General features: G+C 35.3%; 2 protein-coding genes across 3 annotated transcripts in view; one reads left to right on the forward strand and one right to left on the reverse strand.

Annotated features, from left to right (window-relative positions):
- MCPH1 (microcephalin 1) overlaps positions 1-20,874 on the forward strand; it is a 115,995-nt gene that overhangs the window by 55,211 nt on the left and 39,910 nt on the right. The window lies entirely within an intron of this gene.
- The window catches only part of ANGPT2 (angiopoietin 2), a 44,245-nt gene that overhangs the window by 16,241 nt on the left and 7,130 nt on the right, over positions 1-20,874 (reverse strand). Inside the window, exons 2-4 of one of the 2 annotated variants that reach the window (XM_065730795.1) lie at positions 5,792-5,947; positions 2,898-3,019; positions 35-267 (exon numbers count right to left, since the gene is read on the reverse strand). In XM_065730795.1, coding sequence (XP_065586867.1) covers positions 35-267; positions 2,898-3,019; positions 5,792-5,947 — 511 coding nt within the window. The remainder of the gene's footprint in view (positions 1-34; positions 268-2,897; positions 3,020-5,791; positions 5,948-20,874) is intronic. The other variant, XM_065730796.1, reaches the window with a different exon arrangement.

Below are 20,874 nucleotides of genomic sequence, written 5' to 3' on the forward strand. Positions count from 1 at the left end.
GTCATGCAAATTACATCTGTGTGTTTTCACTTACAGTTTGGTGTAGATATCATAGTAAGTAAGTTATGAACAGTCTCCATCAAATCATGTTGCTGTTTTTGCAGAACGGAGTTGTTCACTGTAGCAGTAACTAACTGCTTTTCTAGTTCTTCTATAATGGAGTTTTGTTTGGCTACTAGGACTTGAAGCTGATCTTTTTCATCTTTTATTGACTTCAGCTGAAGTGTGTGCTTGTCTTCCATCTCAAGAACTCTTTTTTCTAGAAAGCTAAATAGAAGATTACAATTAGGGCCTCAGGAAACAATTCCGAGCTGATGTAAAGAGTATTAAGCCTGTTAGAATTATGCTTTAATTTATTATAGAACTAATTAGTACATAATATTATCTAGTACAGTTGTATGGTAAGAATTTGAAATGTATCAGTTGGGTCTTAATTCCACATTAGGAAATGAAAGATCTTGTTTAGTCCTGAAAGATGGATGATAGTTCTAGTACAACAGGATGAATCAGTATAAAATGATTGTAGACCCAAAGTAACTGTTGCTTGTGACTATGAAATGACTTGAATACCATTCTCTCAGAGATCAGGAATAATAGTGAAGCGTTGCATGGTTTTATCTTATTAAAAGACAAAAGTAATTTAAAAATGAACCTGTAAACTTTTCAAATATAATGTATTACAATAATTATACGAAAACATTGAATACAATTATGTAATATAAAATATATTTGAAATATGTTTATGTATGACAACATATGCTATTTATAATATGCAATATATATATTACGGTGTTGAGACCTGGAAAAAAGCAAATAGTTCCTTATCGATCTCCAGTGTGAGAGTTTTGCCTGAGTGGTGGATTAGGAGGAATGTTATTGCATTGGTTATGGTGCAGGCGAAGCTAATATTAAAAGATGCATAGCCAGAGTTGAGAAGTTTCCCTAATAGCCCTTAATTTTATTGAAAAAACACTTGAACCTTATAATTATGTTTCAAGCAGATGAGCTCAAATGTCAGATCATCTTTTGTGAGCTGAGAAATAATGTTTAAGAGTTTAAGAGGGTAACATAAAGTCTACTGAGTTCAACACAAAAATCATTCAGATTTTAAAATTCAGTATTTATTTTACATTACATAAGGATGCCTGTTGTTATTAAGCAGGTAGATAAAAGCTTTGTGGAGTATATATAAATGAAGTACTGAAGCAAAACGTCAAGACATTTCCTGTGATATTTTTATTTTAATTTTTTAAAAATAAATGGGACTTTTTACGTGTGGTTCTCATTGAAAAACATTGATTTGTGAAGGAAGAAACATTATTTCTGTTTTCACATTTCACTCAATTGTTTATTGACAAAAGTAAAATAAGACCCTGGAGACAGATATTCAAACCTAGCAAAAAAAAACAAAAAAACAACAACAAAAAACGATGACAACTGAGTACTAAAATGGATAAGAGCAGTAGTTAAGATGCTGGTCTGAATTTCAGAATGTAGTTCTGAAAACTACGCATAGTTTAGTGTAGTTTGGAACTTGCATATGAGCGGTAGTTACCTTTTCTCAGCAGATTAGCAAAAGATTGTGGCCACAACCTGTTTCAGTACAAGATACTCATGTGCTTAATGGAAATGTTAAAATGTGGTTGTTCCAACAGTTTCATCTGATTGACTCTAAAGAATATGAATCCGCTAAAACTGTAATACTGAAAAGTTTTTAATGTTAAGTTCCTCACAAAAAGTACTTCAGGTAATGAAGAATAGTATATAAAGAGAGCACAAAAATAATAGACCTGCGTGATTCTCTAGGCCTTAATGTATGACCCTTATCATGAGCACAACTGAGTGGAGGAAGCTTCTATGAAAAGCCTAGTAATGTGACAAGTCCCAGGCTTTATTTCCTGGCTTTTCTAGTATCTGAAAGATGTATCTTGTCGCACTTCTTGCTAAACTTAGTTAAATAAGTGTAACTGCAGGCTCTTTCTCTGAAAGATGACCACTGTTACTACCTGTATGCCAGTAAGAAACAAATCATTGAAATAAGTTTATCGTATTCATAAAAAGAACTGTTTTGTCACAATAATTTCTTACTTTCATGCAAATGTAATATTTATATATATATATATAATATTATAATATTACCACAGAATCACTGTACAATATAGTGTCTAATTAGGTTGTCTAATGCACACTCAGGACAACACAGAAAACTTGTATCATCGGGCAAAACTTTAGAAAGTATTTATCTGGAAATAAATTAATGAAATAGAAGGGCTGCTACAATCTGCTTTTCTCTTCATTTCTCTTTGCACAGCAGAGGTGTTTGAGGCCAGGAAGTAAACTGACTCAGAATTGACATGATTGGAAATTCATCTGTCTGTCTTAGTGAGGATAATCACCAGAACTCTTGTCTTAGTACAAGCATTTCTGATTTTTAGATGAACTTCAGTAGTCACAAAATTAGGCTTTCAATTCTAAGGAAAATTCTTGAACTGTGATAGAAATAATCATTTAATGAAACATGCAGTTTTTTCCCCTCTATGGAACATAACCACAAATTTTCTCTTCAAGTACTTCACATGAAAGTAGAATTGTAATTGAAACAAGTGAATTTACTGATGTTCCTCCTATAACAGAAAGCTGATGCAGTTGCATAGAAGAGTAGAATAAACTTAAGAATTTAAGAAATGAGAATGGACAAATTTAATCAGAATTTTGCAATTTCTAAAACTAAAAATTTTTTAGTTGTCACAATTTCAGTAAATAAATAAAATTTCCACGTTTAAGTTAAAAAAAAAAAAGCAACACAACAAATGTAGTTCTAAAACCAATAAAAGCATATAAGCACTTCTAAAAGTACATAAAGGAATAATATTTCATCAAATTGATAGGCTGCTTACCTGTTTTTTTCTTGTAATTTAGTTATCTCGTTGGTCTGAACAGAAATCTGTCTTTCTAATTTATTTGTTGAAAGGGAATGTTCCAAAAGCTGAAGTTCAAGTCTGGTTGTCTGGTTTAGTACCTAAATAAAACATATACAAGTATTTGAAAATCAAGATACATCTTTTAAACCAACTGTAATTTCTTTATACTGTAAAGTCATGTATAAACTTAGAATGCAAAAGTTATTCTTTTGAACAGGTAATTTGAATACGAATGCTCTCAGAATTAGAATGAAGAACAGTGTACAGATTTCCACTCATTTTGTTGTTCCACTGCCATTTATCACTGGGAGTATTTCAGTAATGTTTTGCATTTCTGACCAGTGATTGAGAGCTACTGTTTACATTAGTTTTGCTGTTATACTTTCCCTTGTTAATAATGCTCCTGTTTCATTACTGGAACTATTATGGTTGTCAATCAAAAAATAATATGAGTTGTTTTCTCCACCTATTGTAGCACTTTGCTTATCTCTCACTAGCTGAATTCTTGGCCCAGTCCTCTAAAACCACTAGGTCACTTCTAGCTGTTTTTCTTAATCCCAGGCTGTATATTAAAGTGTTTAGCATGTGGCCACGCTTGTCAACTAATTCCTTACATTTTAATATCTCCTTTTGTAAATTGATTGTTTTCTGTCTACATTTATTTGTGTCTTTAAAAGAAGAAATTAGGAAAGTCTGAAAGTGCTTTTGTTTTGTATTTACTTGCATTACTTTGAGGCATGTTTTCTAGAAATATTTTCTTATTGTTTTACAACAGCTTTTTTATTTCAGTAGAATTTGGCTTTCATTGGCAGGAAGAATTGATTGCTCATGTCCTTCATGTTAAAGTGTCATTCAGGACATGATTTCACAATTAACTGTAACTGAAAATTATTGCCAAAAAAGTGTCCTTGAAAGAGCAATTGTTCGCTTAATTTCCTCATGTTGTTAATTAAGACCTTCACCCAGCCACCAGTAATTTCAAGCAGAGAAGGAAAGTCAGTGATGATTTTCTTCCTCTAAGCAGAAAATAACTGAATAATTTCCATAAAGTCATTACTGTGAATAAATACACGCTCTCAGCATGTGCAAAATGGTGGGCTGCTTAATACAATGAGGAAGTTGAATTCGCATCTGTGAACTATGGACTATGAGTTTATCAAAGAATGCACAAAGGCTTATGTTAGGTTTAAAAGTGTCTTCGTATTCATTGGATGAACTCTACAGATAGTAAAATGTCTAGCAAGAAGTTTAGGTGTTATGTGCTACTGACATAATATATATTATGTGCTACACACTATACTCACTTGTCTGGGAATTATCCATATATCTGAACATTATTACTGTGTTAGCAAAACTACAAATACACACCATTCTATATTGATTAGATTTGTCCTTGTGTAAATAAAACATAATAAAAACCTGCATTGTATTTTATGTAGTGTCTTCACTTAACACTTTCCAATTAAGGTAATACAGATAAATCCTTTATTTTTTTTGTTGTTTGAAATAGTTTAAAGATTAACACACTGTAAGCACATTGATTTAAATATAGTTTTCCAGTAGCTGCCAGCTATTTATTTATTTTTCTTGATTCATCCCTGGTTGGTTGGTTTACCTCCCTTTTAAATACAAATAGTATAGTGCATTGTGCTGGGAATGATCTGGAAATGATCTGTTACTTCACTCACAGCATCTCCAAAAACATTCTTTAAAAAGATGCATTTCTATCAATAAGATTTTTTTTAATACAAAAGAAAATTCAAACACAAAAAAAAACAGTTTAGTAAATGGAGCAAAGGCAGAGTGGGAAGGAACTCTGTTTGCTAAGATCTGGTGGGAAAGGGTGAGTGATAAAGAGCTGTTCTACAAGAGTAGCATACTGTTACCAAATTGTATGCTTGAACCTACACTAGCTGTATAAAGAACATTATCTTTGGAGATGGGTATAACAATTGTCTTGCTAGACATACTTCAAATCTCCTTAAAAGGAGTCTTTCATGTTACCAAATATTTGTTTTCTCAAGCTGGGTGGAGCTGTTGATGATAATAATAAAAGATCCCACATTTGATGGGACCAACAAAGATCGTCATTGTCCAACTCCTGGCATGTGAATGAGAAGATAAAATATTTTCAAAGTATAATGAAAAGAGATGCCAAAAGGTTTAAGGTTAGAGCATTTCTGGGAAAAAAAAAAAAAGAGTATGGCTACAATAATGGATTGCTGTTATTGCACAAACTAAAAAAAAAAAAAAAAAAAACTCTTTAATCACCTGCAAATTTAAGGAAGCCATATTTGCTATAGATTTCCCTCCAGCTCCCTGCTGGTGTCAATGCAGCCTCTGCAACTATGTGAAAGTTTCATGAGCTGTGGGCTTTCCCCAGCTACCTGGACAACAGCATCACTGGCTCCTCACATATGTCTCTCTGAGGTGAAGATACCATTCCTAATTACTGTTAGGACACAGAAGAAGAGGTAGCAGACGTACAGGGATTTGCACTGGGAAAACAAGAATCCTTTATGGGAGTGTGATTGTGACTACCAAAAGATCAGTAGAACGGTGTTAGAATGGTGCTGAGACTCCAGGCACAGTCGCAAGCCCAGAGTTTGGCAGTAACCAAAAATACCCAGTAACAGTAACCTGTTAGTCCAGGCAATTTAACCACAGTGGTGATACTCAAACACAAAACAGTATTTCCACATGTACAGGCAAACATGTATCCACACAGGATACATGTTTGTTTTTTCTCTCATTTTTACAAAATGGTTGACTGTTCATTGTTGAACTGCGTAGTGTAACACTAAACTGTGTTAAACAGTTACAGGCGTTCGGGAAGCAGAAGCATTTTTAGGTTGAAATTCTTTACTTACTTGTGCTTCAACATCTGTTAATTTGCGGGTCTGCTCAGCTGTTTGATTTAGTAAGTTTGTGCCTATTTCAATCATTACTGCAGTCTGGTTCTGCACTGCAGTTTGCTGGATCTCTACCATTTCTTTCTTCATACTGTCTTGGATGTAATTCTCAAGCTACATGGGAAAGGAAAAAAAGAAGATAGTTGCATTCTTTAAATGTTGGAAGGGGGGTGGTAGTACAGTAAGCCTGCTGTCTGCCTTGCTAAACAGATTTGGTTTTTGTCCTTGTCTGTTTTCCATTTCTGTGAAGCTTCCCAACATTAAGCTCTGTCAGAGGAAGGGCAAAGATGACAAGGAATGTGTGGCCATCTATTTTCTAAAGGCAGGAACACAGATTTGCTGGAGGTAGATAGAACTCAGCGGTGAGAATGCCTGCAGACACTGGGAACTTCTTCCGTGGTAGTGCTCCCACCACTGTAACCACCAGAGTAGCTTCACCAGCTTTGGCAGCGATGGGAATTTCTCAGAAGACAAAAGCTTAGCAGTTTAGTCATCTTCCTGTATCTAGACTCAAATATTTTCAAGAGCATTTTTCATCACACGACTTATGTCAGAGAAGGGGTCGAAAGTCATTTAACACTGTGATGTGCGTATTTTTATCAGAGAAACTTTCAAATAAAGACACGAAACAGTAGGAAAACCCATAAATACTTTAAATACTTATTATTTCGGAATGCAAAAACTGTTTAAAATACTTGATTCCAAAGTTATTTCAATGACTAAACTAATGAGGCTTGTTTGGTAGTCACTTTGTAGAGGAGTACACTGCTTTCAAAGAAAGCAAGGAGAAAATTTAGTTAGCCTATCATGAAATTTTTCTTCCCCTATGTGTGGATTATCTAAAACAGTCTGATTTTTCTCTTATTTAAAATCACATTCTTCATAACTCCGCAAGTATTTCATATTCTCTTGAGTCATTTGCTTATCTTTAAAGTCTGCTAAAAATTCAGGCCATGCAATTTCTTTGTTTGTAATTGTTGGTGACAGTAAATTTCTAGAATTAAGCTTCTACCTGAAGTACCAGTTATGTCATATTTCTACTGCCATAGCATGTTCAGAGCTCTGAGCCTGAATTACTTCTCTTTGTAATGAGTTAGGCTGCAGAAGTAAGAAACAGACTCTTTTTCACTATGTCTTTCTAGTTAGCTTTTCCAAATTACAGGCTGAAACTGCTTCACTTCTAGGGATTTGGCAATTTTTCTTCAAAATCTGATGAGTGTTCTTTTGTAAGTGTTAGGAAATCTGAATCTACATGTGTATGCTTAAAGCTGAAGTCAAAGCTTTCTTTAAAAAAAAAAGAAGAAGAAATGAAACCTTGCTGGTAAAAATGAGTAATTTTAACAGGTAAATCCACTGAAAAAGGACTGTGGTAGCTGTGGAAAGTACAGAGTATCATTTCAAAATGTGCGGATTGTAAATCTGTGTCAGAGAAATGAAAAAATAATGATTTCTGACCAGATATGGGATCTGTAAACAATCTGTAAAAAAAAAAATAGCCAAAGTTCACATTTCCAAATTACTGGAGTTTAAGCAAACCATAAGCACTTCAAAAACTGTAACTTTAAAAATCCTGTTTGCTGGAGGGTCATATTTTTGCCTATTCTTTAGTGCTTTTGGAGGACGCTCAATCTAATACAACTAGAAGATAAGTTGCATTGCAATCCTTGTATGCGTTAACCATTATCGCTTAATTTATAACTGAATAATGAATTTGGCTTTCTGGTGTCCTAGTTTGGATTTTGTTGTCTGTGCTGTATGTTGCAAGAGTTCTTTGTAGAGGGGAAGGTGGTAAGGAAGATTGATTTGAGTCTAGGAAAAGTTGGAGAAAAGGACTCCATTTTGAACTTCTGTCTCTCTACTCTCCTTAAAATAAGCCAGCTTGATAGCTTACCTGTATTCATTATTTAGGAAGCAAATGCTGCTTTTGTAGATTATTTCTTGGAGCTATACGAATGCTAGATCTTTAAGTAAACTTTTCCATAGTATAGTTAATGAATATTGAGTTATTTCTTTTTCATTTCAATACAACTAAAAATTTGTCTTCGGATGCTGTTGTACTGACAAAAATGAGTGCCCAGACACTCAGAATTTGCAGCTTTTGTTCTTCAGGGAAGACACATAAGTAAAATCACTCCAACATCATTTGAACAAGAGAACATGCTGAAGATGATAGTAAATAATAAATAGCTAGCATGGATGCTTTATTTGAATTAAACATTATTTCCTTTTTGTCCAATGTGATCAGACTTTTAAAGCACTATTTATTTGTTAACTCTATTCTCTGAACTCTGCTGAACTGCAGTGAACAACAGAAATTTCTAACTTGGCACAAGCTTTGTCCCTTATCTGTTAAAATGCTGCTGTATTGAACACCTAGCTATAACTCAAGGATTAAGTAGCTAGCATTTTAGAAGTGGCATTTAGGCAATGCCAGGTGTTCACTTAAAGACAACATTTTTGAAGGCTAAAAGTCAGTGTACAGTTAAATGATTTGGAGCATGATAATTCAGTTTGGGTATCTTCAATTTTCATCACACTATGACAATTAAAGTTCTTCTCCATTCTCCTGTTACTCCTAGATATTACTCGTTTTCGAAAGCCTCCCTGCCAGAGACACATCTACCATCAAACATGGGAGAATTTTAAACTTTGGTACATTAGATTATAGTGATCATTTTAATATTAAAGCAAAACAATATGTAGTGCAACAGAGTCCAAGGAAATGTGCAAGAAAGTAAGATTTTTAGGTGAAAATATATAATTCTTCATCAAAATTAGATGCTGCTTCATAAAGACTGCAAACATTCAATGTTTCTCCCTCTGAAGAGGCTATAAACATTGGGGTTACACAATCTTAACTTTAAAAACTGACACTGGAAAGTTGGATGTCGTTATGGACATCTTGGAAAAGACCTTTTACTCTAAATGCACTTCTGGTAAAAGAAAGAGTTGCCAGGAGCTTTGATTTTTTTCGACTTCATTAAAAGGAATAAATTATTTCAGTAAGTAACTGTGAATGTTAAACCTCATTCTTGAAAGTTGGTTTCCTGTTCACTATAGGGATTGCTCAAAATGAGAATCTGAGCAAGGTTATACCTTCAAGTAGGATTACAGAATTGCAAGACTTCTTTGAAAGTGTTATCACTGAGTTATTCCAAAGCCTACTACTAGAAAATGAGTTAATTCTGGGTTTAAAAGTTAGGTAAACATGTTAAGGTAGGCTTAGGCAATTCCCCAGTTAAAGCTCAGAGCTGTAAGGTTGTCCTGATTGCAGTGCTCAAAATCTCTGATTACAGTTGAAGGCATCTGGTAGTTCTGGTTGACTGCTTGCAACTTTACAAAGCAGTCTTGTTTAGATACACAGATCTGCATCTTTGTATTTTATCTTATTTGAATATCCTCAAGTGTAAGTCTATTGCCATATATCTAAACACTATCATCTGCTTTTTCAGATAATATATCTTCCATGCGATGCATTCTAAACCACTGAAGTATTCTCTTGGCTGAAGCTTAATGGTTTGTCCTCTAAACTTTTTTCCAACTGAAAAATATTAAATAGACAACTTATGGTATTAGTGCTTACTTGAAAGTATGGAATATGAACATCAAAAGGGATTTATTTTAAAATTTGTGGCTAGTTTCTTGATCTGACCCATTTATTCTAATTTAAAGCAACATGAAGCATCAAAGTGATATGGATCTATTAAGTGTTTTTTTCCCTAGAAGTCCTACAAAGCATAACTTCATAAATCCCTTCTGTTCTTTGCTTTGTATTCCCTAATCCTTTTCTAATTTTGTGCATTCTCTGAATATACGTATCACAATAAATCTCTGTTCTTGACCCTGAGTAGATATATGCACTTCTCTCCCCTGATTTATAATCCACTCCCTCTTCTTCATATAATGTAGAAGTGCAGAAGTAGAAAATTTTTAGACCTACACTTCTTCTTGGTTTTGTTAGGGGCTGTTTTTGTTTATTTGTTTTAGTGGCAGGTGCTTACTTTCATCTTCTAATCTGAACACAAGAATTACTAGAGAGATCCTCTCCCACTGAGCTTAGCAAGAGCAGTACATATTCCTATTGCATGCTCTCAGAATGGAAGGCCACTGCATTCTCTTGAAAACAAGTGGAAGAATATTGCAATATACACTTTCATTAAGGCAGCTGTGCCTGAGTTTCACCACCAACACAGGATTTGCAGCTATTTTGAAAGACAGAAGTTCTCTGTGGCACATGTCTTTGTAGAGTGTTCTTTATCAGCTCCTGCCAAGGAGTCTGCTTCCTTTATGAGCAGTAGCACGCTCAGAATTCCTGAATGAAGGAGAATGGCTTGGGTCATTGACAAGAAGGAAGGACACAGGAATGAAATGTTTCAGTTCCTATCCAGCAGTTCAGGAGTTTGGCAGTGTGGTTTGTGCCACGTGTCTGTCCTATACAAAATTTTGCTTCATTTTGGAAGGTGCACTGAATTATTTGCTAGAGTTCTCCTTTGCTACGTGACTTCATGGAAAGATAATTGCCAATCTCATCTTAATTCAGTGATGTATAAGACTTTAGAGTTAATATATATTAACACGCCCAATGCTACTTTTGTAGTAAATGTCAAAACCTAACAGCTGACTCTTTCTACCTCTTTATTCAGAAAATCAATAAATACTATCAAAAAAAAAAAAAAAAAAAAAAAAGGAGAGAGGGAAAGGAGTATTAATACCTTGATATCTTATTTGTCAGAACTGCTTGTTAGTTGAGATTCAGAGCGTAGTAATTACAGAGAGTGTGGTGTTGTCATGCAGTGCAGTGACCAAGGGATGGAGCCTGTGTAAATCGTAAATCGTCCAAATTTGTGTGTTGCCACGAAGTTTAATTTGGTGTGGGGAATTCTTTTTCCTCATGCAAGTGAAACTTGTCAAAATCTTAATTTAAGATACTATAATTTGTAATAATTCTTAGCTTTTCAGTGGTTCTTCACGGGATTTTGTTCAATGAAACATTTTAAAAGTTTTGTTGAGACTTTGGCTGGCACGTATTCTTGAAAGAAAGAAATATAAAAAAAAATGAAAGCACAGAGGGAGAAAAAGCATGTCTTTCAAAATGCACTTAAACTCTAAAAGCAGCTGGGAAATTTAAAAAAATGTATTTAAGGTTTGAAATATAGTTATGGCTTCATATTTTTATAGAGACAAAATTCTCTAAGGATATCAGTTTGGGGATGGCATGCTTCAGGACTTCAGATCATACAAAATCTTAAAATTTGCTTAAAATACTTCAGCTAACCTGACAAAAGATGTATTGGAGCACATTCCAAAGCATTACTTTTATAGCCAAGATTGCCTTTTTTTTTTCTTTTTTTCCTATAAGCTTCAAAATGCCAGAAAAGACAACATATAGTGCATGTGCTAGAAGAAATTTGTTTTCAAACTGTTGGGAGAGGTTGTATTATTTGTTTACAAAGGAAGTGAGTTTGGCAATTATTTAAATGAAGAGCCTTCCTGATTGCTGTTATCTAGTTTGTGTCTACATTACAGAATGATTTTCCAAAGAATCAGTAAATTATTTGTACATTTTGTAGACACTTTAACTTGCTCTTTCTTCATTTAAAGTTATAAATGAGGTCTTGGTTTTGCTCTTTGCTGCCAAATGATTAGTCTATACAAATGAAATTTTTATGTTCTTGGCAGAAATTACAGCTATATGAGTATATATTCCTTCTTTTCCAAATGTTACCCTATATAAATGGAAGAAATAGTACTGGCTGCTTGTTTCATATTATGGAATTTGTCTGTTACTGGAGCAAATGGTCTTTCCATATACAGTTTGGTGATTTCTTTTTAAGGTTTATAATCCAATTCTGTCAACAGTAGCATTTATTTTCAGAAGGAGTGATAGTATTAATCGTGAGTTTCTACCTAGTTCTGTGTCCTCTGGAAGTGGTGGATAGATCATTTGCATAATTCCTGTGATCATTAGAATCTATCAAGATCTTTTTTTCTTTGAATCAAATGCAAATTACTAAATAAAGTAATTTACTACTTCAAGGGACATCATCTGTAGATTTGAAAAAGTTCCAAAAGCATATTTTTAGGCTTTCACACAACCTGTCTACCGAAATCTGAAGATCAACATTATTTTTTTTTTGTAACGCATCCTTTCTAATACCTTACCTGCTAGGAGAAATATCAAAGGGGTCAAAATACATCTGAACTCATACCTCAATAGCCCTGTATTTAAATCAGCAAAATCTTGCATTGTTCCTCCAGCCCCATAAACTCAACAACTGCTTTGTGTGATGCCTGAAGCTCAGCTGCATTTGGTAGAGTTCATTCTGTCTAAGAGGTGATTGCTGGCCAATGCCTCCATGTTCTAACAACATGTTCCTTGTTTTTCCTTAAAGTGGCTCTCACTTACGTCACTGGACTGTTTGACTAAGCCCAGATACACTAACCTAAGGAAAAAAATGGGAGGATTAGGAAATGACAAGCAATTGTTGCAGGGCTTTTTTAAAAATTGCATTGAAGCTACAGGTTTGTCATATATTCAGGTGTCAAAAGCTTTTGTTGCATTTTTGTTCTTACATCCCTACTAAAAATGTCTTGTTCTTTCACAACTTATCTTGTGAATTTAGACCATGAAAACTTAATTAGCCCTTCCACTACCTGCAGACATCATGCTGAGATTTTTGTACCCTATGGTATTATAACATTTATAGACAAATCTGAACAAGATGGAAAATGAACTGAAGGCAACCATAAGTTTTGTTCAATTCTTATGACAAGGCAAAAATACAGAAAACATTGATAAATCTCATCAATTCTTTTTCTGAATACTTTTACAGAATATAGATGTGACTATCCTACTTCTCATACTCCAGATGCCATGAGCATCTGTAACCCAGCCTACTTGGTCTTGGCTGCCTGCCATTGTTTCAGAGTGGCAGTGTTCTTTGGATTCTGGCCATGTCTGATTTCTTCACGAGGGATCAGAAGCAGAATCTAGCCCATAATTTGAAACCTTTGTTTTTTCAAACTTTGTAAATATTGAACTGACATTTTGTAAAAGCTCATCCATATATCCTTAAGTTTCTGATTCACGGATACATTTTTACATAGATAGAAACATAAAATGCAATTTTGACAAAGACTTCTTAACAGACTGACTTTCAATTATATTATCAAGTATAAATTGTTTATCTGTAATATAGTTGAAGTCTGCTTTCGGAAAGGTTTCTTGGGGAAAGACATTCTGGATCGCATTGAACATCGGTAACAGCAAAGTGTAACGTCCTCTTTCTAAAAATAAAGCAGTGTCATTAATTATGTGGACACAGCAGTTTCATCATAGCAGCTCACAGAGGCACTGTGAAGCCATACATTCTGCTTAATGTTCCTCTATGTAATTAATGCAGTGCAGTATTGCCAGGTTCTCCATGTATGCTTACGTTTATCTTTGCACATGACTGCAATGTGTTGGTATTACAAAAACAATACTATAAAAATTCCTATTTTGTAGACAGTTTTGTTCTTTTTTAAACTAGCTTTCATGTCTGTTTTCACAGTCTATCAATGTTGCTGCTACTTACAGTTAGTAAGAGGGGAAAAATAATCACTATCCCTTCTGAGATTCATTTATCTTGACAAACTTAAGTAAACACATTTTAAAAGGCATTGTATCAATCCGCAGCAATCAGACCCTCAGCTATTTCAAATTTTAGCTTTTGTTGAATTCATACATTTTTCCAAGTTTCGTTAAAGCCACTTATCAATTTCAGCAGACTCTGATTTTTGGGGAAAATGGCTCACTGCAGAAGAAAAAAGTGACTGTGTCTGGAAAATAGACTTTTTTTTTTCCTTCCCTTGTGCAGGAAGTCATGATGGACTATTTGCCATTTCTCAAGGGAGGGAAAACAAAAATCTTTGGGGAATGTATATGGGAATGCTTGAGATGTCTCTTTGGTATTAGCTTTTTACATGCTCCATTGAGCAAGTCAGCCTCTCCAGACCTCCAGCGAAGATTTTTCTCTTATCTCATTTTCCTGTCAGCAGACAAAAGGTGAAAGTAACATCATAAATGAATACTAGCTTAAAGTGAGCTGTGATTTATTAGAAAATTTTAAAACTAAAACTGTGTAAATAAAATACAAAAACTTTAAATGCTAACTCTTCGAGTAAGTAAATTATATGCAGAGATGATTCTGTTAATGCCATTTGTGGACTAAGTTTATTAACTTATTCCCGTGTCTCATTATATCTCATATAGGGTAAGATGTTTTGTAAGCATTTATATTTTCTGTCAAGAGGAAAAAATCTCAACCTTCAATAGGAATAATTACTCAAATAAAATATATATAGATTTCATTAATATAGCACAGAACTAAACTAAGTGCCTCTACTGTCTGCACGAATAATGATAATTACTTTCACTGTGTGTTCTTGACTTGAAAGTATTTTGTACCTAACAATTAAGAGAACATCATCCTACTTTCTACTAAGTATTTTAAACTAATGACAGGAGTCACAATTGAAATCATGACCTTTCCATAGCAAACTAGTACCTAGGAAAAGAGGCATTGAGATCTGAAACTATCCAAAAGGTAAACTTAGAATCATAGGATATTCAGAGTTGAAAGGAACACATACAGATCGTTGAGTTCAACTTCTTGAAGTTGAGCTTCCAAGATTCCAAACACTAAGCTTGTTTTGTACAAGTCATGTCTCACTCCTGCTTTCCTGACTGTAGATTTGTTTTCAGGCAGCTTGTCACTTGGAGAGAGACGTGGGTGCTTTGTAGTGCCCGTGAAGCATATACATTTTATGGCACACAGATAAGCATTTTGTAAGAGAGTTGTAAATAAAATCTCAAATATATTGCAAATTAAAAAAAATTGCTAATAGAAACTACATATTCATCTTGACAAATCTTTTAATAATCCGAGTTTCTTTACGGGTAAGGAAATAATTCTGAAGTAAAATTTAACAACAGTGTCTTCAGACCGCACCTCAAATTATTTGATGATTAACCATCAGTCATTAAGAGTTACAGACAGTCATTAAGGCAGTAATCTAAGATTCTGAATCACTGTTTTTCAAGACCACAGCTAAATGGTATTTCTTTTAGAAGTCAGGGAAGGAATTCATAAAGTTCCCATTAGTCTAAAAATAAAGAAGAAATAAATAAATAGTCTGAGTCATGAATGGCATTTTGCCAAAGTTCAGTAGCACCGAAGCCAGGAAGGCATGAAGCCAGTGATGCTTCTGCCATTCACTGAAATGAATATAAATATTCCTCATTAAAAGTGTAACAAACCACAACAATTTGGGAACAAGATTATGAACTGCTGAAGAAATATTGCCAACCCATCCTAAATTTTTATACACTAAGTTATAACGCTGAACTATAATTTCACAAATTGAATATTCAGACTTCTGGGAGAAAAACCTACGTGTTTTCAGTCATATGTTATGCTTTCATGATACTGTCAGTACATCAAGACTTTTCCAGACTGTTGTAAAGATGAGATTCTGGCCTGGAAAACACACATTCAGGTAAACACAGGTGCTATCCCAGATCTGAAGTAATGCTCTCTCATTTTTGTATTTTTTTTCCATTCCACTGAGCCATAGGCAGCAGAAAATAAGCTTTCTGTAGGGTATGCTGAAGAGAGTGCATAGGGTATTTTTTATGAAGGGCTATGTAGCTTTACATGCTTTAGGATCTTTGTAGCCATTCTGTATATGACACATAGTTTTCTTAAGAAGAAACAACTTTTTCTCTAAACTTACAATATCAAGTGAAGTTTGTTATGAATTCCCCTTTCAACAAAACAGCTTATTTTACAGAATTGCTCGTGGTGTGATAAAGCAGTTTTCTAAGGAAACCTGAAACAAATTCCTCCTCTTCAAACTATGCTACTGGGGAAGTGAAAAGGAGCTAAGCATTCACAGCTCATTCTCAGCATTGCTTTCTAGGGAAGCAGTCATCTTGCATTCCACTTCCAACCAGGAGGAAGAATGATTCGGAGTTCAAGGATCAAACTAGTTAGGAAGCTGTGTAATACAATTAGTCCCTTTTGTAAGCTATAAAACTGGGTGTCTCCTCTTTCAAACAGAACACCTTTCAGCATGAAAAATCGTTAGATTTTTTTTTTTTTAATTTCAAAGATAGAGGAAACTGAAAGCACTTTGAGAAGTTTTTAGACTTTTTGGTATATTGAACTCCAAATGAAGTTTAAGGATGCTAGGAAGAGAGAATCAGTCTGAGCTGAAGACATGCCAGTTTTTTTAATGTTCCAGACTTTAAGGCAGAACACAGATCAGCTGCTGATTTCAGTTCTGAATGACTGAATTTCCCTACAAAGAATTCACAGACGGATTTTCCTGTAGGTTTCTTAAGAGAGAAGGAAAGCCTTCATCTCACATGGCTCCTTCTGTAAGCCATTATGGATCTCTGAGACAGGACAAAGAAACGAAAACATCTCCCTCTCCATTGTTTCCATTGCTAATAGGCTAGATGGCCAGGGTAAGGTGCTGTATCTGAAAAGCTGTTAAAATGTCATCACCAGCTGTCAGAGAACTTCCCTGATGTTGCTGAGTTACTGGGTCAGGGAAGTAGGACTCCAGAACCAAAACAGACTTGACTGACTCTGGTAATAGGGAGAGAAGCTGCCTGAATAGAAGCTCAGGTGCTCAGCTCCGCTTAGTTGGAAAACTGAACATCTTGGTATGTTCTGCTCAAATTGTATTTATTTCCTATTGTTGTTCTGTTAGCACAGTTAAGAGTCTTGAAAGCAAAAGCTTCTGAGGAATTCCATGCTTGAAAGATAATACAGGAAGCTACTGTGTTAAGAGTGGTCAAACACAAATATTTGGAAAAAAGATCAGCACTTATAGGCAGTATATTGCAGAAGCAAAATGTGCTGTGTGACACACATTCTTGAGAAAAAAAAATACTTTAAATGATGTAATCTCAATAAGAAATATTTTTTGGCCTCAATTGCTAGGTTTATCTATCCGAAAGTAAGCAGTTTACTTTATTGGAAGAGCACCAAGAAGAAAACTTCCTCTTTGTCCTTGCTGCCCTGCAGAGTGCACAATTAGTGATGGAAAGTCACCTCTTGAGCTAAGTTCCAGTCAGTGCTCCTGAAATCCCAGAGCCAGACAGCTGCCACTTAGGGCCTTTCAATGAAGACCAGAAACAAGAGCCAGATCCTAGCTAAACAAACAGCTCTACTTCTATTGATTATAACAGAAGAGGAGCAGCTCTCAGCAAAAATGGCCAAGAACCGAAGTATGCACTTTACAATGGATACTGCATGAGAGGAAGCTGCCTGTCTGGGATGGCCTACTGAGAGGGAGACTTTCAGTTGCACTTTCAGGAGACTTTCCTGGATGCAAGACTGCTCTGAAGATGAATAACAGATACAGCAACGGAAAAAAAAACATGCAGCCTCTTAACCAGAGGAGTGCGTGTGTAGGTGAGGGTTGAAAACAAATTTAACAGTGAGGACAGAACAATCCAGAATTTAAATTTAAAATCTTCAGTGAATAGGGACATAGTGAAAAGGGAATTCAGACTGGACAGACAGCAAGATGAATGGCTTTAAAGAGACAAAAAGATTTAAATCTGTTTAAGGGCAAAATATTTTGTGTCAGGGATGTGAAAGGCAACTGAGAATTCATAAAACAATGAGCTACAAAAGAGAGCTGGAAGACTGGAATTGTTTAATTGGCTCTAAGTTTAAACAACATGGTGAAGTTGGAGGGAAAGCCTCTGGGGAAAATGAAGAACTTGACTGAATTAGCCTCTTGGGAAGCATTACTCCCACAGTGACTTGAGAGGGACAAGAAAATAAAAATGTGCATTTCCTTGTGATTAAAATCATCGCTGTTGCATTCCTAGTGTTTGCTAGTTACATTTCCTAGCTACATTGTTAGTATCCTTACTAGTTAGAGGTAGCCTACGTGAAGAAAGCCTTAGAGCCTGTGTTTGATGTACTGTTTTATTCCATTAGCAACTTCAAATTGTTTAAAAAATAAGAGCTTTTTGCCTTTCAAGACAAACAAATTTTTAGATACATGAGATGAAATCTCAGTTTCACTAATAAATCAGTGGGAGCTTTTCTACATGCCTGGGATTTTGTATGCTGTCATCAAACCCTTCTTAAAATAATCAAGTTTACCCTAATGAAGAAGATGTCAGGACACGGATAAGTCTCCTCTGCAAGTAAATCAAATAAACATGCAAGTGTCAGGAAAAAAAATATGAGGATATTACTAAACTATATTTAAACATTCTCCTGTAGCTGGTAAACTTTAGTTTAACTATTTGTCCTATCCTCTGTTGTCAGAGTCCTTGTTTGTATTTGGAAGATCTTCAGCAGGGGTCAGATTGTTTATACTTGTTGCAGTTTATAGCTCTCCTAAGGGTTAGGTTATTAGTGTCGAGGTTTACCCTCAAGTAGGCTTTGTTTCATCACGTCAGAGTAGTTTTCACATAACATTCCCAGTAAGGCTCCAGTAGCAGTCACATTGGATTGGTTTTGGTTTTTCTTTGCTGACTGGTTGGTTGATTTTGTGGGGTTTTTTTTGTTGTTGTTGTTTTTTTTGGTTTTTTTTAATGATTATTATTACTACTATGTTGCAGGTAATCAACATACAAGACAGAAAGTACAGCATCAGGATATCAGTTTGACATAAATGAAAAACACAGAGGAGTAGTTACTATGGGGTCAAAGTTTGAACCTCATCCAAGGAAATGCAGACTTTTTTTTTAATTAAAAAAAGTCATTTCCTTAAAACCATTTAAAAAAAATCTAAGATTCTGTTTGTTTTAACTCATTCACTTAAGCTGTCCTCTTCCTTCTTGATCCATTTCTTTAAAGTCGTATTTAAAAATGGAGGTTGGTGCGACCTTTGAATAGCTGAATTACCTTGTTTACAGCCACTTTTTTTTTTCTGGAAAGAAAACAAAAACAAAACACAAAGCTATGGATTTTCTTTTCCATTGTCTTCACCATGTAATTTTATTGAGTATTAAACATTTGAATGGCTAGGCTCTCTGTTAATGCAACAGAAAGGTGCAGTAAGCACCTCTGCCTTTGTACACATTTTTCACATGTGATCTGGAGCTTTTGTGACATTCCGATATTGACTTTTGCACAACTGAGATAGATTGTCAGTTGGTGGCTGGTGAAGGGCAAAAGTAGGCTGCATGGGCACGTCCTCTTGAAAGAGCTGTTTTATATTTCATGGTGAAACTGTTAATTTGAACTAGGATCTTGTAAGTGTTTGAATCTTGTGAATGGGAAATGGGGAGGAAAATTGTTTCAAAGAAAAGCAGTTATATACAACTTAACATTGTAGTTCGGGGCACCTGAGGGAAGTACAAGAAGTATCTCAGTATAATCCATACGTGTTCTTCAGAGGAAGACACAATTAAAATGTTTCTTATGTGACAGCTATCAAAATTATCAAATGCCTCAGGACAGGACTATACATCAGATCATAGGAAAGGCTTCCATCTGGTACGCTGACATCAGGTAACACCTGTGGGAGCTGGGGAGCTGCTGGGGGCAAGGGCTGTGGCTACTGCCCAGGAAGTGCCTTTTCCACTCAGCTGGGTGCCTCCTCATTCCCACACCCTGACAGAATGGAACAAAAGAGATTTTTTTCTTTCCGGGACCACACATGGCACGTGCAGGCCTGAAAGCATAGCACTGAAGCTGATCCATGAGAGGAATGACCCCTTAATGTTTGCAGTGTGAAAATGAACCGCTCTGCAGACTGTTGTGTGGAGTAAGCTTATTAAACTGTTCAGTCAGGTTGTTATTTGTTTTTACTAGATATTTAAAGACGTTCCTACTAAACAGGTGCAGTTTAAATTTATCCAAAGATGAAATAACTTTAGTTTTCTATCAAAAAGTCTTATTGGGTAGAGTGATAATTAAAGATCATAGATATACTGTGTAGTACTGTGTAGTTTTGACAAACAAATAAACAAAAAAAAAAAAAAGCATACAAAAACATTGCTTCTGAAGTAGCTCAAATGATGCCAGTTGTGTAACTGATGGCACTGTCCCACAGCAGTGCTCTCCAGCGCACTGGTTTTGATATTGAATTACTGCAGTCATTGCATATGCTTTCAGAACACTCTTGAAATGCTATCAAATAGAATCACGGAGTCACTGAATCCTTAGAGTTGGAAGGGACCTTTAGAGATCATGTAGTCCAACTCCCCTGCAATGAACAGAGAGACACCACAGCTACATCAGGTGTCGAGGGCCTGATCCAGCCTCACCCTGCAAGTCTCCAGGGACTGAGCATCAACCACACCTCTGGGCAGCCTGTTCTGGTGCCTCACCATCCTCACTGTGGAAGACTTTTTCCTTATATCCAACCTAAATCTACTCTCTTTAAGCTTGAAACCATTTCCTCTTCTTCTATCACCACAGGTCTTGCTATAATTTAATACAAAATCATGCAGCAAGTTGTTCAACAAAACACTTAAGCTCTCAGCCACATTACCACAAAACACTGATTTTAATCTGACTGGAATCAATGACAGAAAATTGAAATGATGCTCCTCAAATGTAGTTTTGTTTTTTGTTTTTTGGATTTTTTTTGCTCAAGTCCTGAATACAAAGTAAAGTTAAAATACTAGATGACTGGGGTTAACAGGAATCTCTGGAGACAGATGAACTGTAAAGAAAGTTGATGGCACCCTAGAAATGTGGAGTATTCACTCATCTAGAGAGCGAAATGGTTCTCTCCTTACAGCTTATGTGATTAATGTTATTCTGTGCAGGATATTAGATTTCCATGTTTTTACTAAAAGGAGTTAATGGAGAGAAGGTTGTGTATTCTGTCAGTTTCTCATTTTTTAGCAGCAAGACCTGCTTATGATCTCAATAGGCTCTTGGAAGATTACTAGATAAAGTAATTAAGGTTGGTATGAGCAGTATAAAGACAATATGAAAGTTCCTGTAGCTCCCCTCCCTCTTTCTCGACTAAGCCATAACATGCTGGAAGTTGAAATGAGGACAGGCAGC

This window comes from Cyrtonyx montezumae, unplaced genomic scaffold, assembly GCF_038088225.1.
Source record: "Cyrtonyx montezumae isolate F1298 unplaced genomic scaffold, pur_monq_1.0 scaffold_13, whole genome shotgun sequence".
In the NCBI taxonomy this organism is placed as follows: Eukaryota; Metazoa; Chordata; class Aves; order Galliformes; family Odontophoridae; genus Cyrtonyx; species Cyrtonyx montezumae.